Source organism: Pogonomyrmex barbatus, unplaced genomic scaffold (assembly GCF_055798465.1).
Source record: "Pogonomyrmex barbatus isolate J1 unplaced genomic scaffold, ASM5579846v1 scaffold22, whole genome shotgun sequence".
Classification (NCBI taxonomy): Eukaryota; Metazoa; Arthropoda; class Insecta; order Hymenoptera; family Formicidae; genus Pogonomyrmex; species Pogonomyrmex barbatus.
In genome coordinates this window covers 1,350,242-1,377,470 of record NW_028297119.1, presented here as the reverse complement: position 1 = coordinate 1,377,470, position 27,229 = coordinate 1,350,242, and the positions used below count along the sequence as shown (strand labels likewise).

Here is a 27,229-nt window from a genome sequence, read left to right as displayed (position 1 = left end):
CATATTGAACCTTATCAGTTTCTCGAAGATGCACAAGAAATTGTACTCGAGCATGTACAAAATGTCATGCGGAAGCATGTGAATGTCAAGATAAATGCTATATGTAACGGCGAATTTGTCGCGGATGAAAAACACGCCAATAAAAGTATAGCTATAAGAAACTGTGAACTATATCAGTGCTCTGATTTGCAAGAGTAATTACACGTTATCGAGCGTATCTTGGCATCGCTTGAGGAATTTCAGGAACGCGATAGCGGATTTGTCGCGTATATTAAATTTGATTATAAATGTCAACAAGTATAATCCCACATGCGAGATGCAACATTGAACTACCACGAGAAATTAAGATGAAGAGAGCGATGGTTAACGCAATCTATGGACAATGCATGTTTCGCATGGTCAGTGGTGACTCTACTTCTGTGGTCACTCTACATCCCGCAAAAACAAATACAGATCGAGTATCCACGTATCCTCCATATTCAACGATATTAATCTTAAAGACATTAAGTTCCCAGTGACTTAAACCAAATAAAAAAGTTTGAGAACCTCAATGACATCTCAGTCAACGTATATTGTATCGAGAAGGAGAAGAAACTCTTGATTCTTTTGATACTTACCGAAAGATGGACAAGTACGTTTGCAAATTTGTTATACTTGCAGGACGATGACAACGAGGGACATTTTGTGTGGATAAAAAATCTACCTCGCCTCATGAGTTCTCAACTTAGCAAAAAAGAGCATAAATTCTTTTGCGATTGGTATTTTTTCGCAAAAATAATTACGAGTTTTCACGACTGGTTCGTGGTCGAGCCCCGCCGTGACGCACACCCTCCCTTCTTATTCGGGGGCTCGAGCCATGCTTGATGCAATCTCTCCTGTCGTGCTCCAGGAGGATTATTTGTATATTTGCCAATGGCGTTGGAGGGTGTCGCCGCTGCAGTCCGACCTGCATCCATCGAGTGAGAGACCAACATCGCTCTGGAGTACCGGTCGTGGGGATTCGAAAGAATACATGTATATATGTGTATTGTAATATATATATATATATATATATGTATCATTGTATTGTTGACGTGTTATTCTAAACACGTTATTTGCGATAAATATCATCACATGCCTCGGTAGTCGAAAGGATAAGATGCCTGCCCGGTAAGCAGGAGATCCAGGTTCGATTCCTGGCTGAGGTGGTATTTTTTCGCAAAATAATTACGAGTTTTCACGACTGATTCGTGGTCGGGTCCCGCCGTGACGTACACTTTCCTTTTTTATTTGGGATCAATATATCGATTTCGTCGCGATAAGGATTGCATTATATGGTTCGCCGAGGAGCTTAAAGGTTTAGCGTATAATGTAAAATCTTATCCGCTAACGTACCCATGGCAGATTTCACGCAAGACGACTGGAAAAAGTTTAATAACGTCACGCATTGTCACATATACGAAAAATCGTTTACGCTAAGCGACACGTGAATATGCGATCATTGTCATTTGCCCGGTCGATTCAGAAGTCCCGCGCATTTAAATTATAAAGATTTACATTGCATTCCCATAGTTTTCCATAATTTAGCCATACGCACATTTTATCATTACAGAAATAGCTACAACGTATGAAGGAAGTGCTTCCAATAATTAAAGAATACATTTCTTTACAAAAAATGTTAAAAGCATTGAAGATGATCAAAAAAATTGCATAAAATTACGATTTATTGACTCGTATGAATTTCTCAGTAGCATTCTTGACAAATTGGCATCTTTTCTTAGCAAGGATAAGTTACGGATAATGCAGCGCGAATATTGTAATTTATCTGCAGAAAATTTCAATTTATTGATGAAAAGGCGTCTTTCCATACGAGTACATTGACTGTGTCGAAAAGTTGGAGGAGATCGAGTTACCGTCGCGAGAATCATTCTAGTTCGTTAACGGGCGACACCATGTTCGAGAGCGATTACGTGCACGCTGTCAACGTGTGGCAGTTCTCCATCCGGACGCTCGGTGACTATACCTGTATCTTAAAACTGACGTCTTGTTGTTGACCGATATTTTTGAGAATTTTCGCGATAATTGTATCGCAAGTTATGGACTCGATCCTGCTACTATTATACTCTACCTGGTTGTACGTGGGACGCGATGCTGAAGCATACGAGTATCAACTTCTTACCGACATCGAACATGGTCATGTTCATCAAACGCGGTATACGCGGAAGTCTTAATCAATGTTCCAACAGATACGCGCAGGCCAACAACAAATACATGCAGTCGTACCCCTCGAAACCATCATCGTACCTGATGTACTTTGATGTAAACAACTTGTATGGTTGGGCAATGTGTCACCGTTGTCCTACGCAGATTTTCGATGGGTGGATAATGTAAAACAAATTTTAATATTACGAATATTGCGCTACATTCTACAACAAGTTACATTCTTGAGGTGAACTTAGAGTATCCACAACGTCTTCATGATGCATACACTAACCTACCATCTTGTCCGACGCGATAAACCATCCGGCAAACGACAGACTAAGCTTCTCGCAACGTTATACGATAAGAAACATTATGTCATACATTATCGCAACCTGCAGCAGTGTACTCGTCACGGTCTTCGCGTAACAAAGATTCATCGCGTATTACAGTTTGCACAATCTCCATGGCTTCGTGTTTATATTCAGCTCAACACAAATTTCAGAACTCGAGCCAAGAATGATTTTGAAAAAAATTTATATAAATCAATGAATAACGCAGTTTTCGACAAAACCATGGAAAATGTGCGCAATCATGTCGATGTGCAGCTTATCACTAAATGGGGAGGAAGATATGGCGCTGAGGCAATGATCGCGAAACCAAACTTCCAATCGAAGCGTTTTTTCGAAGAATCTGATAGTGATAGAAATGCGCAAACTCGAAGTGATGTTCAACAAACCGATCTATGTAGGTATATGCATCCTCGATATTCAAGACATGTTTATACGAATTTCACTACGAGTACATGGCGCTGTTATTCCGCGAGAAATGTAAAGTTATGTACACTGACACTGATAGTCTTATCTAGTACATTGAATGCGATGATGTATACGAAATTATGAAACGTGACATCAATAGAATCGATACAAGCGATTACGCGGTCGATAATGCGTACAGTAATCCACTTACCAATAAAAAAATACCGGGTTTAATGAAAGATGAAAACAATGGTGTAATCATAATCGAATTCGTTGAAGCTTAGAGCAAAGATGTACGCCTTGCGCGTCAACGGTAAGAAAGATGCAAAAAAAGTTAAGTAAAAGTAATGTCGTAGTCAGATCGATAACGTTCGATGATTACATGCGATATCTGCGAGACAAAATTGAAATGACACGACAGCAGTCTTGCATAAGATCGAAATTTCACGAAGTGTACACTGTATCTGAAAATTGCATTAAGTCCGTACGACAATAAATGATATATTACACGATTCTATCGACACGCCATGAGGACATTATAAAATACTATTATAAATAAAAAACTTATTTTATATATAATTTTTATATATAATTTTTAATCGTATTTTTAATAGTAATTTAAAGTATAAATTTTTGTAATAAAATATTTTGTAATAAGATATGTTATAATAAATTAATTTTTATAATACATTAGTATAAATTTTGTAATAAAATATTTTTGTAATAAGATATGTTATTAAACATATCTTATTGTAAAATATTTGTAAAAGATATGTTATTAAACATATTTTTTTATTTCTTTTATAATGCATTATAAAAAAAATATCCTCGTATATCCAAGAATTGTGTGAATTATCAAATTCTAACCATTTTACATAAACCTTGTCCCCCTTTATGCGAAATACTTTTTCTATAAGATATACGTTAGGATTAGCGACGCGATGCAACTCGTATTTGTAGAATCCTCCGGCAACAAGTTTTCCCTTATAATCTTTCAGTAGATATGTCACGAGATTAGTTTTCTGCACTTTGATGATTTTAAATACTTTCATGGTCCAATTTGGCGTATAACCTTTCTCAAAGATTGTCTTGAATTTACTAACGCGTACCGAGTCGCCCACTTTGAATCGCGCAAATGCAGCAATCTTTACGCGACTGTATACAGTAGTTAAGAGCTTGTCAGTGATCGCGAGGGTAACGTCAATGAATCGCATACCGATAGTTCGATGTTTTCGTGCGTTGTACTCTGACACGAAATGTGGTAACAAATCGATCCATTTATAGTTTCCGTTGAGCATAAATTGCTTCCACATGTCGTTCTTCAACATATGGTTAAATCATTCGACCACCAACGCTTTCATTACAGAATACGTAGAATAATGATTAATGTTATATTTCTTCAAGAATTTTTGCACATTTGCGTTGTAAAATTCTTTTTCCATGTTGGTTTGCAAATTTTTCATGGACGTCTACTATCATTTCGAATTATCTTTGCGATCACTCGAGCCATTTCATTTTCACTCTTGATTTTAAACGATACGATCCACGCATACTTGCTCAGCGCGTCAATGACGGTGAGAATGTAGTGGTAATCTTTGTTGAATCGTGTATAAGGATCTCAACTACATCCGTCTGCTACAAGTCGTATCCGTAAATCACGTGACGATCACGTGTCTTTGTGGAAAATTTTTTCTCGCCAGAGCATACAATTCCTCTACTAACCGTCGCTTCTCGGAGCTTTTCTTTTTTTTAGATATGTTTGATATGGTGTACGATACGCAAATAACGCAAAGTATATTATACGTATTTATTTACGTATTTATTTTACTTGTGCGTACTCTTAACGTACTTCAATTGATGAGTAATCATCATTTGTTGAAATTCGTTTCAGCATAGTCTGCACATTATTTTGGAGCTCCGCAATCTTTTCTCGATTTCATTCTGTCGGTCTTTCAAAATTTGCATCTTTTGCTGCACTTTTAGCATAATCTGCATATTATTTTGGCTTCGTGATCTTCTTCTTAATTTCATCCTGTAGGTCTTTCAAAATTTTCATACTTTGCTGCACGTATCGTTTGTTGGCAATATCGTCATCATCTACTGGCAGAGCTACACGTCTATGGCGAGCGCCAAGTAGAAACACACAGAATTCAAAATCCTTCGTGGTTCCCTTCCATCAAAGGAGGAGGGATGTCGCGAGCGCCAAGAATGCAATCGCGCCCACCACGAAACGAATTGTGGCAAGCGATACTTTATCCGACTATTATTACTTTGTTAAGCGATAGTGATTGCTAAACTGCATTGCTAATCGTGCATTTATTTTGTAACCGCTCCACGTAAAGTAATTGCTAATCGAGTTGCGCGACCTTTACGCGGAAAGCCGTCGCGCGACCCAAAAATATATCGCGAACGTTGACGAGCATTTCGACTACGCTGCAAAGATCGGCTGTCTGGAACAGGATAAAAATAAGAGATCGGAGCGGGACTCGTTGAGATTTTGTCTTGCCGTCATGTCTGTCGCGGTCCGAATTAATAAGGACAAACTGTATCATTTAATAAATTTTATTGAAAAGCAAATAAAGTGTCAAATGTTTTCGCCGACTTCCTGGTCGATCTTTCGAAACGACCCGCACAACATATCGATTCTTGCATGACTTTGTCAAAGTCGGTGGCAACCGACATGCAAAGAGCGTTATCATGCGCAAAATTTCTGACTAATCCGGCCATTAGTAGTATAGTTCCGCCTCACTTTTTTCGAGCGAAGTTTTAAAATTTGTTGATCGACATTTCGACTAAATGACTCATATCGCGGTTTAATTTATAATAAGATCGGCTTCGCGAAGTTCCTCGATTATCGATAGAATCTCGTTATCATGAGCGTTGTTGCCCGCTCGGCGAGAAATATCGAGCAATCGATCCACTAGTTTGTTGGGATGATTCGAAAGAATACATGTATATATGTATATTGTAATATACGTATATATATGTATCATTGTATTGTTGACGTGTTATTCTAAATACGTTATTTGCGATAAATATCACATGCCTCGGTTGTCGAAGGGATAAGATACCTGCCCGGTAAGCAGGAGATCCAGGTTCGATTCCTGGCTGAGGTGATATTTTTTCGCAAAATAATTACGAGTTTTCACGACTGGTTCGTGATCGGGCCCCGCCATGACGCACACCCTCCCTTCTTATTTGGGCTCCGCCGTGACGCACACTCTCCTTTCTTATTGATGGTTCGCATCATCCCAATGAATGTAATCGATCATGTTATCAGTCAACCTTACCCTGAATAGTATATTGCCCACGCCTGCACCTTTTTTTAGCGCGTTTTTTTATATACAGATAGCACCTTTTTTTATATACAGATACAAGCAGACCGATGATATACTTATATCCCTTGTTACCTATGATGAGCTTATCGGTCTTGTGACCACGTCTGTGAGCATTCGTTGTTAACAATATATTCTTATATGTTTGTCATTCTCGGTAAAAACTGTCTTGAAAAGTCTCTTAAAGATCAATTCGTATAAATCTGGTGTACCATTGTATCTCACATTGTCTATGATTAGGAATCATCTTTGTCGATGTCGAATTGTTTGTTGCCGAGCCATCGTACCATTTTTGTCGAGATAGACATTATATACGTGATCAATTTTGTTTTTTCTGTCATCATCGAGGAGAGTGCTTACGTACTTTTGCGCCAATGGTCCCAATTGACCAAGTAGTGCCTCTTAACCTTGTTGCGTTTGTAGAATCTGTCTGACGAAAGTTTCGAGCGACGATTCATTGTCGTATTTTGTTTTAAAAACTTTTTCTTTCGATACGAATGATAGTATTTTCGATAATTCTTTTGACGATTTTATCGATTCTATAGAACTGAGCGTTAGTAAACCTGACATGTTGTTCAATTGTTTCGTACGTTGCTTTTTTGGCTGTGTGCATTGTCATCATCATCATTATCGCTATGTTCACGTTTTTTCTTAATGATATTCTTCACAACATTGACTTCTTTCTTAATACTGATATCTTTCGCAACATTAGCTTTCTTAGTCGGCTGAAATTCCTCGGTGCGTTCGATGATCTGTTTCAGAGGCTCGATAATGGGTTTAAAATGTTTTCTCCAATGCTATATCTTTCTTACGAGAGTTTTATAATTGGATCGATTGTGGAACAAGTTATTTATCCGAGCATATAAAAGCTGATTCGGAAGTTTAACAATATCGTCGATGTCTAAAACATTATAATTTACCTTCTCATCAAACTCATATCGACGAACTGGCATCACTGATAAAGAATTGTGGCGAATGTCAGCGAAGCGTATAGGTTGTGGTTTATTAAATCACATGATAAACTGTATTTCCTTTTGAATTGCATATTCCAGGATCTCAGTTTTGCGATCCAGGAACGCATTTAGAAAAGCTAGAGGTGATCGAGGCATTAATCCATTGAATGCGATGTGTTGCGAGCACGATATAGCCTATTCGCATAATACGATCTCGCTAAACGACACGTTGCTGACAATATACTCGCTGCGAAAGCACGAAAACGCATTACTGCGAGAGATTTGATTCCCGGAGAGAGAGACAGCTGCTGCTGCAGCTGTTTGGGCTGCAGCTACTATGAAAGCTAAGAAAATAAGTATGGATTTGAAAGACAAGAAAGAAGACAAGAAAGAAGTCAACAAATGTGAAAAGAACACCGAACAAGTAAACTTCTAGTAGCAAAACGCGGCGGTATCCTGCCAATCTTACCATTGCTAGGGGTTCTCAATTCATTGGTTGCTGAAGCCGCGGGAATCGCAAAGGTGGTGAACGATAACAAAGCCACAAAACATCAACTGAAAGAAATAAAACGCCATAACCGCGTCATGGAAGGTCATGGACTTTATCTGGCTCCTTATAAGCATGGAAAAGGAATCTCAAAAAGAAAAAAAAAACATTAAAGAAACAGTAAAAATGGGTGTAACTACCAATATACAACTGCAACAACTGGCGAAACGTATGCGCATTCCATATTTTAGAGGTGTTTTCATGTGTACTGTATTACCAATAGGAGGAATATATAGAAATGAGAGCGGTGAATTTGGATGCTGAAGGACTTTATAGTTCTGTGGCATGCTGGAATTGTTATGACTGACTATAGCGCGAAAAGTGTAACGGAATCTGATGGATATTTTAATTTTTACCGTGTACCGCTCAACATATTGCTTGGTTTTGGCTTTTGTGAAGATTACAGATGTGTGATAAGTAACGCTCGTCACGAATTGATTTTGATACGAGCGTGCAATGATAACAATTATCTTGTGAGAAATCCTGCGAGAGAACCAAAACTTGAATTATTCAAAGTACAATGGCGAATGCCTCACATTATATTGAACAAAATCAATAAACTATCCATGCTGCGGATCTTGGAAAGCAGACGATATCTAAGTATCTAAGTAAGATTTCCATTCATGGGATCTGTATGAATATTCTTTATTGCCAAACACGACGAAACATTCCTGGGCAATCAAGACTGCAACTCAGCTAGAAAAATCACGATATGTTTTCTTTGCTCTGTAGATTGACAGAAAAAAATAACATGAATGCATATAAAGATCAGTTTGATCACTGTAACTTAACCAATGTAAAATTTTATCTAAACTCAGAATTTTATCCTTACGATGAATCTAGATTTTGACAAACATAGATGCTGTCTTATGCTATCTTATATGACATATATTTATGCTTCCGTACGTCTTATTATCAAATTGATAAATCGTATCATGAAACGCTATACAACTATTCCAACTTTAAGCATTTTTGTTGTGCAATCATTGATTGTTCGCGGCAAAATGAATCCATCAAAAGCGCCGTAGATGTGCGATTAGAATTTGAGTTCAAAGCGAATGTACCAGCGAATATCGTCTATTGTCTCATCATATATAACCACGTGATTGAATATAATCCACTGTCCAACGTAATGCGCAAGATAACATAAATTGCAGCGCTGGTATATAAGAGAGGATAAAAACTGAAATCTTTTGCTATAAGATGCAGTCTTGAAAAATTGCTTGTCATGGTTGTGCCAACATTTGTGGATCTACAAGGATTTATTATTGAGAAGAGATTTGTCGTGAAGGAAGTGGCGGTATTAAGGAAGGAGTCTGTTCTTACACATTACATTTTCGCAAGCCCCGTACATGGAATTCACTTACAAAGTCCGAAAAGTCTGGTGCTTCTTGGTTGATTGCATATCATCATGGGTTGCAATGGAAAGACGGGATGGTCCCGTACAACATGGCGAAACGTCTGATTATAACAGCTATGTTTGGTATGGAAGAGAATGACTATGAGGCTCTCATATACGTTAAGGGATACGAAAAACGAGAATGGTTGAAAGATATGCTCGACGACGGTACGAGGGATGACACAATCATTGAGACCTTGGATGTGGATTATGAAGACATTGAATCTTTAAATACTCTATAGATATTAATAATACTTTACGATGTGGAAAACATTTGAAACACTTGTGCATTACAGAATATATTTAAAATATTTAATTGGTAGTCACAACGACAGAAAGAATTGCGAGATTTGAAAAATAAGAATACATAAATATTAATATGTTTTTATTTCTTTTTTTCTTCCCTTTAATTAAGTAATTAAGATTAGTAGTGTATATTGAAAAATCATTCTTTCAAATTTAAAATTTTTTAATAAAATATAAAAATAAATACTGAAGAAAATATATTAATTTATTAAATTATTTTTCCCTTCTCTACCATTCCTTATGATATTATTATTATTATTATTATTATTATTATTATTATTATAACAATAATATTGATATTAACTATTATCAAATAATCAGAAAATAATCCAAAATAGCCCGTCTGCATGAATCGTATATTTTGTATTTATGGTACAACGCAGTTCGATTGACGTTCAAAGTGATTGATAATAGTTTGACGTTGATAGTAGTTTTAAATAATCGTTGATAGTTGTTTGATAGTAATATGATAGTGATACAACGCAGTTCGATTGACATTTAATATGACATCGTCCGCTTTTTTCATGTAATCATTGATTGACGTTGATAGTAGTTTAATAATAATTGACAGTCGTTCATTAGTAGTATGATAGTGATACAACGCAGTTCGTTCGACATAGAGGGAGAGAGAACGCAGAGAGGGAGACTCCCTCTTCCCTCATGGATCCTTGCTTCCGTAACGTCATCCCTCTTCCCAGTGCGCCCACACGCGCGCGCGCGCGCGCGCGCGCGCACACACACACACACACACACACACACACACACACACACACACACACACACACACACACGAACGTATCATATATGTATATTCACTAATCATAATGATTTAGAATCGGTCTATTATACCTACTCGCCATTTTCAGTTCAACAATTGTAATTACACTCCAGTAATTAGAAATTTTCAAAGCCGCTAGATTTCACGTAATTCATACGCATTTTTAAAATTCTGTCCTCGCTATTGAATTTATCCCTTTTGAGTTATTTATTTTTTAAATCATCAGATCATAAAAACTATATATGCTCCTGTATAATTTTATAACTTTTTGAATTTTATTCAGTGGCTGTGCGTCAGACTCGAAAAAATGTACTATAGATATGTCAGACTCGAAAAGATGTAATATGCGAAATGCAGCTTTGCTTTAAATTCAATAATTTTTTAATAAATAATCGGAAATAAATTTTTCAAAAAAGATTTAAACTGAAAACATACAAACATACTGAAAGGTGATTTCTTAATCTGTCCAACGCCTATATTCCTCAAGAAATCCAGTGTTTGCTTCAATTTGGCAAAAATTTCGCCTTACTTTCGTACAACTTGGGAAAAACCTTTGAGTTCATTAAGAATATCGAAAATAACACTCAGAAGTTTCCTTCCGAAGCACGCTTGACTTTGAGGAAATAGGAAATAGGAATAGGAATAGGCTAATACCCATCATCAATAATCTCTCTACACTCTCCTTCCAAAAAATAGCATTAACACCAGAGATTATCTTTATTATTAAAATCCACACAACAATAAGGTAATGTCACCGTCGCGTTAGATAAAAACAGTTACTTTACGAAGATGACGATATATGTTACACGATACTGAAACTTATAGCGTGATCGCGAAAGATCTTACGAAGACTATTACTGGCAAGCTGCGAGATATTCTCAAAACCTGGAAGAACTCTAATTACATATCTGACACTTTGTACAAGCACTTCTACTGTACCGACGGGATTCTCCCCAGAGCTCCCTAAAATACATAAATGGGGATGCCCCCTCCGAATAATTGTTTCGTCCATTAATAGTCCTCTTTACTCTGGCATCCTTCTTGAACAAACTCCTGTCAAAAAATATCCCAAGTCTTCAACACATACAAAAAATAATTTTAAAGTTGCAACGAGTTGTCTGGCATACAACTGACTGATGACTATACACTTGTTTCTTTCGATGCGATCTCCTTGTTCACCAATGTTCTTATCGATCTATCAATTGATAGTATTGCTAAGCGCTGGGGAGACATCTCGAAGAATTGCGACATCCCTAAGAACGAATTTTTAGGTGCAGTCTCATTTGTCTTAAATTCTATCTTTTTTACGATTGACAATGTAATCTATAAGCAAACCTTTGGAACACCCATGGGTTCCCTATTGTCTCCGATCATAGCTGATTTAGTATTAAGAGATTTGGAGGAGAGCGTGCTTGAGGATGTTAGAACACATTTATCATTCTTCTATAGATATGTTGACATTGCAATGGCCATTTCTTCCCGATTAATTGAGATTCTTGAAAGGTTCAACTCGTACCACTCTAGATTGCAATTTACTGCTGAAGTGGGAGAGAGCGAGTTGAATTTTCTCGATTTGACATTGAAAAATTGTTAATAAAAACGTCAAGATTGGTTTCATAAACCCACATTCTCGGGAAAGTATCTCAAGTTTCACTTCCAGCACTCTTTCGCTCAAAAAAAGAGCATTATTGCTGGACTCGTCGACAAAGCGTTCTTATTGTCTCATCCGAAATACCACTAAAAAAAACTTGAATTTAGTAATCACGACTTTGTTAATGAGTGATTACTCTATCAACTTTATAATATCCATTCGAGACTAAAAACTTTATTCAGGCGAGAAGATAAATCAAGAATGTCAAATACAACAGTGCAATCACAAGAAACAAAATGGTTTACTTTACCCTTTGTTCCGGAAATTGCGACTAAACTCAAAAAAATTGTCGATGATTTTAACTTAAAACCCGCGTACTTCAGTATGAATAAGTTGAGAGGCATGATCAGGGTTCATAAGGACGCTCTACCCACATTCCCAAAGGAATGTAGTACAAGATCTACTGCGACAGCTGTGATGCGTGTTATGTCGGACAAATGATGAGACTGCATGTCTCTGCAAAATCGACAAAATTTGCAGGTTTTAAAATGATCCTCTAATTGCTGAGCGCAGTGTATAAAGATAGCAACATGGAGTACTCAAGAAATATTGTGATATGCTACTAAAATTTATGATGAATATGTGGTCAAAATTCTGAGTTGTCTATACGAGAATGTGCTATATATTTTCCGAGTTGTAGAACACCATATCCAAAAATATTTTCGCGCTTAATAAATCGTGTAAGACAAATAGTTAATTGTTAATGCGAAAAATGTCGATACAAGATGAAATTATGAAATTTAAGCTCAAAATGAAGAAGCTATACTTGTTATATACAATTAATCAAAATCCGTATATAGGCCGATAAGCCATACGTTTAATATATCAAAAAGTATAGTTTACAGAATTTTAAAAGATAATACGATGCATTATAAGAAAGTGCAAAATTTAAGCCTCAAGGCCTCAAGATTATAATTGACGAGTAAATTTTTGTACATAGTTTTTGGAGCAACAAGAAGTGGATTTTGAATTTGTAACATAAAATAATGTTACGTCCAGCACGGTAAATATTTTTGTTTGAAAATGGATAGGGCTAGGAAGGACGCTCCAAATACCCTCTCGCAGGTGGGCGCGCTGAGGCGTCCCTACGAGTTGGACACACTGTGCAGAGCCACGAGTGCGAGTCAGCGTCTTGAAAAAGACGCTATGACTTCGACTGCGTGACGTGTGTCCGTCGGTCCGTAATTTAGGCAAGAGAATTTAATCTCTTTTGCCAGGGACAGGACCATGCGCGAATCTTGGGATAACGGGGAATGAAAGAGGGAGAAATAACTAAAACGATAAATAATTTAAATTTTACATATAATTAATAATTTTAAAAGCGATTACAAGTTTAGCTAACTACAAGATCCGTGTCATTATTTCTTGCATTGAAATACATTTACTGAAGGTATATTTACATTTGATAAAATAATAAAAAAGGGTGTTACGTACGGAAATTCATGTAATATAAATGTTCTAAAAATTGACGGATGTATTATTTAATTTCTGTGTACAAATTCTATTATATTTGTATGTTTGTCTATATTCTAATTATTCTTATCTTATATAGTTTAGTATTTTTAATCTGTATTTGATAATTTTATCTTACGTTGTTAATCTATTTAAATTTGTATTTTGTTATCTGTGTGTGGTTGTTTCGTAGAGGAGGTTGGATTTCCGATGGTGAGGTCTAACCTATTAGAAGTTAGCCCCCCACTTTTAGAAATAACTTATTTTGAGAGTTGTGCTGAATTGTGCTAGGTTTGTGCTACATTGTGCTCGAATTTTAAAACCGTAATGTGAAAAATGTCATAAAAAATGAAAAAAACGACATTTTAGGCTAGCCCCCCACTTTGCGATTTTTAAAATTTTCTCGATTGTGCTAGGTTGTGCTAGGTTGTGCTAACATTGTGCCAAAATATTATCTTTAAAAAATAATAACAATAGAAGTTATTATAAAAAATAGATTTGGAAAAAAAAATATATAAATGACATTTATTCTTATATCAGTCATCTAAAGAGTATGCAAATGCATATCTAATATATACTCGCTTAGCACAAATCGACACAATTATCGGTTTCGTCAGCAAAACGATATGAAGGGCACTTTACTCTTGAGCGCGGTCCTTCGCGCACGCATTTTTTCTTAAAAATTCGGATTTGTAGTTATTGGATGTTCATAATACTGTATATCTGAGTTGTGCTAGCCTAGCACAAGTTGGCACAACCATAACTTTCGTCAGCACAACGATATGAAGGGTACTTTACTCTTGATCGCGGCCCTTCGCGCACGCATTTTTTGTTAAAAACTCGGGTTTGTAATTATTGGATATTCATAATACTGCATATCTGAGTTGTGCTAGCCTTTTTTTTTTTTTTTTTTTTAACGTGTGGAAATGCATTTACGCACCCCCCAGGCCTCATGTGCCCGGGGGAGTGTGGGACTCAGGGGACTAATTCCCCCACTACCCACTAAAACCACACGGTGTCCTCTCCGGCCATTTAGCCGAGCGCCCGGGAACGACCAGCGGCATACTTCCGGTCGCTCGGCTGGCCAGTCGGGCTTTGCCCGACTCCAGTCCTCCTACAGGCGGCGGGGCGAGGACACCTGCTCCGCCGCCTCCCTCACTTGGGGAGGGGGAAGGGCAAATCGCCCCGCCCCCTCCCCAAGATGCCCACATCTGTGGGCAGCCTCCTTCCCGGCCGAGGCTAGGGGGGGGGATCGGGGAAGCACGGGCCACTCCCGCGCCCCGTCACCATCCCCCCCTTAGGGCTACGATGCCCTTAGGTGCGCCAACAGGCGCCGTCTGATTCTTCTGGGGCGAGCCCCGGGAGTCCCGCGTTGTGCGGGGTCCAAGGCCTCGCCCCTCCTGACCCTTTCGGCCTCCTCCTTCCGCCCCATTACTATCTCGCAGAAGGAGGAGGCCGCCCTCCATTTATCCTCTCCCTCCAACATTCCCTCGATCAGGGTTCGGAGGGAGAGGATCTCCCCGCCCATTACCGCGGCCAGGGCACGACGTTCTTCCGCCCAAGCTGGACAATGTGCCAGCGTGTGCACCGCCGTGTCCCGGGCCGCCCGACAATGGTGGCACCTTGGTGCCTCCTCCTTCCCTATACGGTGCAGGTACTCCCCGAAGCATCCATGCCCGGAGAGCACCTGCACCAGCCTGTAGGCCAGCCCGCCGTGGCCCCTCTCCACCCATTCGGTGAGGAGAGGCCGGATGGCCCCGGTGGTATTGCGGCCGGACGCGGCCGGGTCTTCCAGTCTTCTCTGCCATTTCTGCACGACCCGGCCGCGCTCCTCCATCCTGATTTTGTTCACGGCCCTCGCCGTGGGGACTATCCCCTCCAACCTCAACGCCCGGACGCGCCGATAGACTTCGGCGCGCTCCCGGGCAAGGAGGTCAACTGGAGGGGTTCCCGCGAGGACCGTGACCGCCGCGTGTGACACCGTCCTGTATGCGCGGGCGACCCTGGCAGCCATGCGTCGCTGTGCCGCATTTGCCACCGCTTTAATGCGGCGGCTGGCCGCCATTGCGGTCGCCCATACTGGTGCTCCATACAGGAGCACCGACAGGACGGTGTTCACATAAAGGCGCCGCACCGCAACGCCCGGACCACCGAGGTTGGGCAGGAGGCGACAAAGTGCGTTCGCCATCCTGCCCACTTTGGGGGCTAGAGTCCTGAAATGAGACTCGAATCCCCATTTCCTATCCAGGGTGAGGCCGAGATATTTTAAAGTCGGCCCCACCCTAATGCGGGCCGGCCCTACCCTTACATAGGCCGGAGGCGGCGCCCCGCGCCGCCTCTCGTAGAGGAAAATGGCCTCTGTTTTGTGTGGCGCCACCTCCAGCCCCATGGCCCTAATGGCCCTCGTTACACTGGACACAGCCATGTTGGCCATGTCCAGTGCATCCTCCCAGTCTTCCCCCCCGGCTACCACTAATGTGTCGTCCGCGTAGCAGACGACGTGGCAGCCAGGGGGGAGTGGTGTCCGCAACACCCTATCATAAGCGAGGTCCCACAGGAGCGGCCCAAGCACCGACCCCTGCGGGACCCCGCAGGACATTCCCCGTTCGCGCTCGAGTCCCTCCTTATCGCGGAACCCGATAGACCTGTCCCTGAAATAGTCCCACAGGACCGCCTTCATGTATGGGGGAAGGCGATGCTTATCCATCGCCCTCCCCACCATTTCCCAGGGGAGGGAGTTGAACGCGTTGACGATGTCGAGCGACACCGCCACCGCAACCCCCCCCCCACCCGTTATCTGGTCCGAGAGGGCCCGCACCCTCATCACCGCGTCTATCGTAGAACGGCCCTCCCGGAACCCAAACTGGTCCTCGGACAAATTGGGACCATCCAGGGACAAATGTCGGACAAAGCGGGTAGCGATGATTCTCTCAAAGAGCTTCTCCGCCTCGTCCAGCAGACATATTGGTCTATACGCGGACGGGGAGTCTGCCGGCTTCCCCTCCTTCCGGAGAAGGACCATGTTGGCCCTCTTCCATCCGGAGGGGAAGCGACCGGTTCTGAGGCAGTCAGACATCAGCCGCCTCAGCCGGTCGCCCATACCTTCCAAGGCCAGGGCCCAGACCCTTCCCGGGACCCCATCTGGTCCGGGGGCCGTCGATTTGCCCCCGAACCTCCCAGCCGCGGAGCGCATTTCCTCCTCCGTGATCTCGAGCTCCTCCCTCCACTCTACAGGGGGACCGAGGTAGGGGGGCACAGACACTCGCCTTTCAGGGAACAAGGCCCCCACTACCTCCCCCAGGAACCCGGGATCCAGTCCCTCCGCGACTGGGGGCGCCGCGTGTCTAAGTCGCCTGAGTACGAGCTTATACGGGCGCCCCCAGGGGTCCCGGTCAAGGGAGGAGACCAGCTCCTCCCATGCCCCGGCCTTTGCCGCCCTGATGGCCGCCTTTAGAGATGCACGAGCCACCCTGTACTCCTCGTACACCTCCGCAACCCTGGTGGGATTCCCCTTCCTGCGGGTCCGCACAAAAGCTCTCCTGGCCCGGACCGAGAGACGCTGCAGTTCGGCTATCTCCTCGGTCCACCAGTACGCGGCCCGCCGAGGGCATGGCCTGGACCGGGGCATAGAGGCGTCACACGCTCTCGCCATGATATCCCCGATCCTGCCAGCCTCCTCGTCCACCCCGGCCCGTGCTTGGCCGGGCCAGTTTCCCACCAGTACGGCGGCCCTCAGGGCGTCCTCGTCCAGTTTGGCGAGGGCCCATCGCCGCCGGGTGCAAAGATTCCGCCGTTGGCGGGCCAGCACCTCGGGCCGGGCGGCCCGGACCCCGACCAGGATATATAGATGGTCGGAGCCCGTCTCAAGCTCCTCGGCCACCCTCCACCCTGTCACCAGGCCGACGGCAGGAGGACTAGCAAAGGTGACGTCGATCACCGACTCCCCCTGCCATCGGACGCAGGTGCTGGTCGAGCCCCTGTTTAACGAACAGAGGCCCATGCCCGCCACCCAGTCGTCTAGAGCGCCACCTCTCACATCGGTACGCCGGGAGCCCCAAGTCGCCGACTTGGCGTTGAAGTCCCCGGCGACCACCACAGGCCGGGGGAGGCATCGGCGTACACACTCCCCCAGCGCATCGAGGTAGCGCTCAAACTGGGCCAATGTGCGGCTCGGCGGGCAGTAACACCCGACGACTATCAAGGCCCCCCATTCCACCGCCACAAATCCCTCCCCCGCCTCGATCAACGAGGCAGGGGGGGAGGCATCAAATGCCCTCCAATGCACCGCCACCGAGCCATCCCGGTCCGCCACCCAACAGGGGTGGTCTTCCGGGACACTGTATGGCTCGGCGGCAATCCCCAGTCCAACCCCGCGCTCTGCCACGCACTGGACGAACAGGTTCTGCGCGTAGCGAGCGTGGTTCAAGTTTGCCTGGAGGAGCCATGTGGCCATTATTTGGTCGCGCTCATTGAAGCCTCCTCCTGGCAAACCTCCATTCGCTCCTCACCTCCTGAGAGGGGAGCCACTTGTTCTTTCGCCGGGGGGGCCTTCTTTTTCTTGGCTCCCCCCGTTTTTTCGACCTTATTCCCCCCCTCTTTATTGTTGGGGGGTTGGACAGTCGCCGTTCTGTCCGCCTTTCTTCTTTGAAAGGCCCCCTCCCCTTTGGAGGTGGCCCTACAGTTGACGCCCCCGATCTTATGATCGTGGGGCCTCCCAGCTTCCTTGCATGCAGGACACTCCGCCCTCCCTTTACACATTCTGGCGAGGTGTCCTGTTTGTCCGCAGCGGTAGCACGCCCCGCTTCTGTCAACAGGGTTTGTGCACCGCTGTCGGACATGCCCTTTCTCCAGGCACCGATAGCATTGGAGGGGCCTAGCCTCCAGGATCTCGACTCGGGCCATCACCCATCCCACACGTATGCGACCCTTTGCAGCGATATTGTTTGCTGCGATTACTGGACACTGCACCCATGCAGTGCCCATACCATCAGGGGAGGTGTTTACTCCTCCGATTTTTACCTCTTGTGGGTCGCAGCCGCTGGCAGCAGTCACCGCCGCAATTAATTCTTCGTTCCCGACGGAATCATCGAGGTCTCGAATCCGTAGTTCCGCCTTTTTTATGGGACGGGTCACTTTCACCCCCTCCATGCTTCCCAGTGCATCGCGCATTCTGGCAGCCAGGGCGTCCGCCTTCGCAGTCCCTCCTTCTCCCGGTATTTCAAGCATAAGCGCACCTGTAATGGCGCGCCTGGCTCTTAGCTCCGGGATTCCCATTAGCTCAAGTTCCGAGCTGGGAATCTTCTCTCTCGCCGTAGCCATGACCTCTGCATATTTCCCTGCGGGGCAGGCAATTGCCACGGCCGCGGTTTTTGGCACCTTCCTTTTTTTGTTTCTTTTCCTCCTTTTTTTCTTTCCTCCCCCTTTTTGGGGAGTGGGAGTGTTACTATTCTTGTCCCTATTGTTTTGGGACTTTTGTCCTTCCCGTGTGGGCCGTTGTTGTTGTTGTTGCATTTTCTTCTTCTCGGTCCTCTTCTCCTTCCTTCCCACCACTTGCGCCCACGTACCCCCCTCAGATCGGCGCTCAGGCGCCCGTGTGGGTGCGGGAGTGGGTCCCATCCATTGGAGCAGCTGTTCATGCTCCATTGCCAGGGTTTTGGCAGCCCTCTCGGGTTGTACCCGGCGATTGGGCGCGGGTGTGGAGGCAGGGGGTTTTGCTCCCCGCTTTCCTTGTCTCTCCTCCTGGGCTCCGCCCTTCCCTTTTGGCATCGCCTTTGGGGGGACGGGAACCGGTGGGGGGGCCACCCGTGTCGGGGGCCGCTCCTTGGGGATGAACCCCATCTTGTTCAATACGCGGGGGATGATGCCCTCGATGAGAGCTCCCAGCTCTCCCGCGTCTATTGTTATTTTCTGGGTAGTTGTTGACCCAGTATCTAAGTCCCTCCTAGGGACCCCTTTGAGAGGGGGTCTCAGGGCCGGGAACTTTTCCTTCTCCCTTCTACCCAGCTCCTCCACCTCCATGGGGGAGGGGCCTATTGGGTCTATGGAGGGGGGAGGGGATGGCATGGGATCATCTCCCCGGTATGGTGGGGGGGTTCGTTCTCTTGATGTGCCCGGCCTTGGCGTCACTTCCTTCGGTGTTTGCGTCGGGAGTAATGGAGGGGGGTGATTTCTTATCTCCTCCACTTGTTTCCTAAGTTCGGCAATCTCCTTTTCCATCCTGGCGTTGTCCCGCCTCGCTTGGAGGAGATTGTTCCTAAGTTCCTCCGCCTCGTTGGTTTCTCCGGTTGTATTTTCCCGGAGTCTCTTTACCAGTGCTATGTTAGCAGCACCGATCCTTTCGCTGGCTTCCCATAGCAGGCTCACCATTTTTCCTTTTAAGTGGGTCGATTTTTGAGCAACTTTCTTCACTTTTGCTATCTCCTCTGTGACGATGGCGTTAACGTCTAGAGTTGGGAGCTCTCTGTAGTCTTCTAGAAGCTCTCTTTCGTTTACTTGGGCCTTCTTGGCCCTCCTTGATTCTGAGACTTCAACGTCCGAATCCTCTACTTCCAGGGCTGCACGATATTCAGCTGCTGCCCTTCGTATTCTCTCTCTCTTCTGGCGCTTTGCTAGCGTGAATTTTCCCTCATTCTTTGGGTTTAGTGCAGGCCGTCCTCTGCCCCTTTTTTCAGGCACCGGATTACCCAGCGTGCCCGAATTAGGGTCTTCGGATTCGATGTGCAGTGGCCTTTTCCTGGACACAGTAAACTGTGTCATTTCCTGCACGTTGGACACCGTAGACATAAGGGTCCTCGAGGTTCTGGTGGATCCCACAGATGGGGAGGTTTCCCTCGTGTCACTCTCTGCCACATCGCTGGAATCGTGGCCATCCTGCTTCGAAAGATTTAACGACCCTTCAGCGGGTGAAGCTTCTCCGCTGCCTCGTCGGGCCCTGTCAGCGACTGGGCCGGTATGGGGTTTTTTGTTTTTAATTTGTGTCATCTCCATAATGTTCCCACGAGTGTGGACGAATAAAAGGACCCCACCCGGGTGACGCCTTTCCGGGTGGTAGGCTGGTGCCACATGGGGTGCGCCAGTTTCCCCATGGGTTGCTCGCTAGCGACACAGCTCCCCCTGTGCCATGCACCTCTCGCCACGTAACTCAGCTTAGGTTGGGGTAATTTTTTATAGAGGTTTTCTTCCTCGTGACCCGGGCGGTTAAGCCAAGGCCCCCGGTCCCGCGAAACATGACCACGGGATTACGGTATGAGCTAACGTGCCCCTATTGCAATGGGGCACTCTGGTGAACCTAGGTGCAATGGTTCACCGGTGCCGCCGGACCCCGTCCCCGGAATATTTCCGAGCGGCCCCGACGGCACCCGGACTGCGGACCCTGCCTCGGAAACGTCCGAGCGGCACCGCAGCCCGTACCCCCCGGGCGGAGCACCGCCCCCCCGGCATGTGTCAAGCCGTGACGCCAGGAGCACCCAGCGCCACGGCGACACGCCTGCGGGAACACCCGCGTCGTTACGGACAGGGAGCAGACCTCCCCCTATCGGCGCCGCACCGCCGGGCGTTTGAAGTCAGGGTCGCCGCATCCCCTACCGGCCCATTGAGTGTGGCGCTCCCGAAGGAGATCCGACACTCTACTGGGGGACCGGACCCAGAGTCGGTGTGCCCTTAGACCCTGACCCCTCGCACCCGGGCTTTCCCGGGGTTGGACCCCGGTACTGCCAGCAGGTGGTCATAGGGACAGGGAGCTCCCCCACCACGTCAAGGTGGCACACCAGGAGGGAGGAGTTGTGCTAGCCTAGCACAAGTTGACACAACCGTCGATATGAAGACAGTATTATGAACATCCAATAACTACAAACTCGAGTTTTTAACAAAAAAGGCGTGCGCGAAGGGCTGCGCTCAAGAATAAAGTACCCTTTATATCGTTGTGCTGACGAAAGTTATGGTTTTTAACAAAAAATGCGTGCGCGAAGGGCCGCGATCAAGAGTAAAGTACCCTTCATATCGTTCTGCTGACGAAACCGATAATTGTGCCGATTTGTGCTAAGCGAGTATATATTAGATATGCATTTGCATACTCTTTAGATGACTGATATAAGAATAAATGTCATTTATATATTTTTTTTTCCCAAATCTATTTTTTATCATAACTTCTATTGTTATTATTTTTTAAAGATAATATTTTGGCACAATGTTAGCACAACCTAGCACAACCTAGCACAATCGAGAAAATTAAAAAAAAATCGCAAAGTGGGGGGCTAGCCTAAAATGTCGTTTTTTTTCATTTTTTATGACATTTTTCACATTACGGTAAACTTCGGTGGCCATGAACCTGCTGAGTGTTCCACAACGCATAGGAAGTCATGAGATTCGACGGCCGAAGCAAACAGAGAAGAAGCAGATTTTGCCGAATTACTCGGCAACCATGAACCTGCTGAGTGCTCCGCAACGCATAGGGAGCCCGAGAGGTCCGACGGCTCAAGCAAAGAAAGAAAGAGAAAAGAAAAAGAAAAAGGGAGTAGAAGTGTAAAGAGAACGGCAGAAGATAGAAAGGATGTAAGGGAGAAATAAGAAAATATAAGGAGAAGAGACCCGAAAACTATTATTAGGGAATTTTTCTATGTGTAATTGAACTTACTGTTACTCTGGAATGCCGGAGACTTGGGACCTGCGAGATGATGAAGGCGGAAACGGTGTCGCCAGGAAACTTGGTCACTTGTACTTGTACTTGGTGAAATTGTTGATTTATTTTGACTGACACCGACTGATTGAATTATTGACAACTGATGGACTGAAAATGTTCTAACCGCGTGAAAAAAGGAAGTAGCAGTGCGCGCTTCGTGCCTTTAAGGGCACTATATATATATATATATATATGATTTCGTTGAGGAAAACATCTGTACACGTGTTGTTTTTCCGCGATTAGGATAATAGGGATTATCCGCTTAGCCAAATTCTTAGTAACCGACTCCCGGAAGAGATCAGTTGCGTAACCGTCGCGATCTAACAGCGTAACAGAACATGTGTCACTCGTTTATCCGCTTAATTAAATTCTAATAACTGATACCCGAAAGAGAAGAATCGTGCAGTCGTCACGACGTAACAATAATATTTACGGATGAATCTCTTTTTATCGGAGATGGAATATTTAATATTCATAATTATCTCATATCGGCAAATGATAATCCTCACGTTAAAGTGCCAAAAAATTTTTCAAACGATAGTTTGCAGTTAATTTGTAGGCTGGTATCTTCAACAATGATGTCAGCAAATCCACGATTGCAGCTACGCTGCTGCCATGGAGGGAATAGGCTGGCACACACACTAACATACACTTTCGTCCGTGTTTGCCCGCGCTTCGGTCAGCTTCGAGCGGTAGAGGAGGATAGAGATAACTGCTGTCCTTTTCTTTCTCAAGTCGCTATATTCACTATATGATTTCATATTTCGAGTTGATGCGACGCGCGATTATGGATTATTTATTTTTTATCACTTTCACACATTAATCGTGTACAATTATTACAATATATATTTATTATATGTAAATATAAAAAAAAATTTGCAAACATAATCCACTCTTAGCCAATATATATGCTTTTTATTTACAATATATCTTATATTAAAAATAATTAATATTAGTACTTTTAATGACATTTAAATATTAACTATTAAAAATATTATTATTAATATTCCATATTCTTTGTATTCCCATTGAATTTATTTTCCATTGATGTAAAACGTATATATTGTTGCTCAACGGAAACCACGAGAAGGTGGTGATCTCTTCCGTCAGGAGGGAAATGTAAATAAAAAATTATTATTAATACATTTAAATTATTACACATACAAAATAATTTAAATATTTAAATTATTGCAGTATTAAAGAATTAAGTTTTTAATCTTACAAAAACAATAATTTATTACATTTCTCTATGTATGTGTGTATATGTGTTTGTGCTTATGTGTATGTGCGGGCGTGCGTGCGTGTGTGTATGTGTAGTCACACACATAGATATTACGGACAACTTCTTTTATATTCTTATATTCTTTCTAAGCAAAATGCCGTCTAAGGACAAGATTTTTACACGCTTATTCTCTGTAAGCGTGATGTCTACTACGGACAAGATTTTTTACACTCTTATTCTCTGTAAGCGTGATGTCTTCTATGGACAAATTTTAATAATTTGATATTTTCAATCTATCTACGAGGGACCTATCTTCATCATTTATAGTACATAACCTTAAAGTACTATGTTCTTTTTTAGTAGCACTAGCATATAATTTGTTTCTTGACATAAGAGACAAATGTTTCTTTTCAATCGTCATATTTATACATGTCTCTCCTCTCGCCTTTAATGCTGACGCACATAGCGTCACTTAACAGAAGTTGATAAAAGTTTATTGCGTTTTTTTGTTTTTAAATCATTTAAAACGGAAAATATTCTTTCTGGATCAGCATTTGAATTCGGAAGTGACCGAACAGAATTCAGAAGATTTGTAAATTTGGATATTTAGCACTATTATTTGAGTGCTGACATTGCAAAATGTTTTTCCACATATTATCAAAATTGAGTTTAGAAAGATTTTGCTTCTCTTTTATTGTAAAATTGCTATGCAATCCATTCTTTCTTTAAAGCATCTTCATCAAAAGTTTTCGCTACGAAAGAAACATCATTGAATGATGTTTCTCTATCACAATATCAAATCAATATCAAATAAAGTTACGAAAGGTCTAAAAAAACTTGCAATTTTGATAAAAATATATTTACAGATAATCTTTTACAAATTTTTTCTGCGGCTGTCACATAAAATATTAAGCAGTTCTTTCGAATTGTTGCAACAATATCTGTATACTCTTGCATTATTAATTCGTTAAGGTATTCTTCACATTCCGATCCTAAATTAATTTCATAAAGAATTTTTTGATTCTCTTTTTCAGAGAACACTATGTTCGTAGAAAAAGATTTCAAATATTCATCTTTTAAAAAATTTTGACACATTTGAAACAAAAAGTTTAAAGATTTTGGCTGCAATACATGAATTTTCGTTTCCGATGCTTGAAAGAATGCATTAAATGCATTAAAAAAATTTTAAATATTTTTTAAAAAGAGCAAGTAAGCTTTTGTTTCTACATTGCCCATTGTAGACAATAGATATTCTCCAGACTTTGCTTTTCGCTTATAATTATTTCACTAAGAAAATGTTTAATTGTATCCCAATATTTCAGAATCCTTTCTATAAATAACGAGAAAGCCAGCATGTATCAGATAATTTTAATATTTTGCGGTATATTCGTGCGTGGAAACATTCACAAAATTCTTTATAAATAGCCTTACGTTTCGGACTGCTGTTAATGTAATTACCAATTTTTTAAATAAATTTTTCATAAAGTGCGGGTATTTTATTACATGCAGTATGCGTTGCTAATGCTGCAGAATAGACATGAAAAAGTTATGTGGACACATTTTTTCCAATTTTTTTTTTGAATGATAAATGTTTCCCTATCATAACAGATGCATTGTCGCATGACAAGAAAACAATATTTACAAATGGTATTTGTAACTTCCACAATTCAGAATTAAACGTATCAAATAACTTTTCTGCACTGGAATTTTGAGCATCAATATTTATTAATTTAATTAATTGTGTGCGAATATCTAATGTCTCCGGATCAATGTATCGCATTATAAAGGTCATCCATTTTTCATTACAAATGTCAGATGTTTCATTAATAAATATTGTAAATTTTGAATTCTGAATTTTGTTTACGACATTCCGTTTCAATGAGACACAAACGTTCGTAATAATATTTTTACATTTTGTACGACTCATTTTCATATAACTTTTTAATATAACAGGATCTTTTCCTACTTCTTGAAAAAAAACTAAGAATCTCATTCGCAATACAATGAGGAATATTTTTTTCAGCAATTAATGCGGCATATCTGATCTCCGATTTTTTACGCTCATCGAATGATAAAAACGAATCATTACTTTGCATATTTAGATCTTTACTTGATTCGTTCTCTTCAAGAGAATTTTTACATTTATCTAAATGCCTTTTTTTGATTCTGCGTGACGATTTATTTGCCATAAACCACCAGCAATAATTTTATTGCAAATTAAATAAAAAAATGAACTTTTATCATGTGGTACTTCGCGTAACCAACATTTAAATCTATATTTAACCATTTTTTTTGGAATATTATCTTTTGTGAATTTTCATCATCATTAGTAGATGATGATTTTTTTTAAATATTATTTTTATGATATATAGAATCCGCATGTCTAGAGATAAGTGATTTACACGAAAAATTTTTATTGATATTACAATGATAAAGATTATTATTGGATAGTACTTTGCGTATCCATGATTTAAATCGATCATCAATGAGCCGAGCTTCTGTAAAGCTTCGCTTACGTCTTTTGATCAAATCATCACACATTTCCAATTATAAAAAAATAAAGGAAGTTAAGAAACAGAAATATACAAAACTTGTATGTATCACAGAAAGAGTGTCAATAACCTGCGGATTGTTAATCTCACGTTATTTTATAATACTAAAATTTCTCTCTTTCCGTGTGAGTGTGTATATATGTTTGTATGGAAAAACAATTTATCTTGAAGATGAATATTATTTCGCAAAGGTAATGATATATGACACGATACTTTAGCGACCAAAAAGATAAATGTGAATCTTGCTACGTAAACAATTGAAAATCAGCATTGATTGGCGCCTTTGATTCGGCGATCATTTCAGCGATAATCAACGACATGCAGAATATGGCAGGTTAGTTTAATAACAATTGTTATTTAGCAAATAGTAATATTTGAATCACATTGATATCGGCATAATTTTGATATGATTCATTATCGTGGATCGTGGCATGTATATTAGCATGAAAATATGCACATGATAATGTCTGCAAATATATAGTAATGATATATAGTAAATATATAGTAATGACTTTACATCAGTATTATTTATTTTTTTATATAAATAGAGATTTTATATAAATAGAGATAAAAAACAGATAATAAATGCGTGCGTGCGTGTGTGCGTGCGTGCGTGCGTGTGTGTGCGTGTGCGTGTGTGTGTGTGTGTGCGCGCGCGCGCGCGCGCGTGTGTGTGTGTGTGTGTGTGTGGATGGGTGTGTGTGTGTTGTATCATATCTCTATTTTCCTAATACGATTTGCGAATATACGAAACATAACATTTGACATAAAGTTACCTATGGCATATTAATAATATTAAAGTAAAAAAATTATGCGTATTCATATTAGGAAAATAGAGATGTGATACATTCTACACACACACACACACACACACACACACACACACACACACACACACACACACACACACACACACACACACACACACACCGCGTTTATAACTAGTATTATATCTCTATTTTAAAACAATAAACAATACAAATAATAAAATCATTATTATAATATTTGCCTGTCAATATGCGTACGATAATGAAAATATCAAAATTATATAATTATCAATCTGATGTTAGTAGTACACGGAAAAAGCATTTTTGCTGGAATTTGGCTAGATGTAGATCTAAAAATAATTTAATTATGATTGTATCATTTATGTATTTTACAGAACGAAAACTCAAACGAGAGAATTTTTCTCAGTTGCTGCAACAAGAGAAGTAGCATCAGTTGCAATTGCAGCAGCTGCAACAACAACACGAGCTGCAAATAAAGCAGCTAAAAGAAAAAATAGATCTGCTAGTATATACAGATAGAACATTTTTGCTGGCAAATCTAAAAATTTGGTCACGTATAGATAGTAAATAATTTTGCTTCTAAATTATTATCTATGACATTCAAAGTAGTTGCTAGAAGATCAGAATTTTTTG

General features: G+C 41.8%; 2 protein-coding genes across 11 annotated transcripts in view; one reads left to right on the top strand and one right to left on the bottom strand.

Moving 5' to 3' along the window:
- Positions 1-27,229, top strand: part of LOC105427296 (chromatin assembly factor 1, p105 subunit) — a 798,730-nt gene that overhangs the window by 68,646 nt on the left and 702,855 nt on the right. The gene's annotated exons all lie outside the window — the stretch shown is intronic.
- LOC148936421 (uncharacterized) lies at positions 17,419-20,338 on the bottom strand. The gene has a single exon (XM_089078390.1). The coding sequence runs from the start codon at positions 20,336-20,338 to the stop codon at positions 17,810-17,812; it is 2,529 nt and encodes an 842-aa protein (XP_088934516.1). The 3' UTR covers positions 17,419-17,809.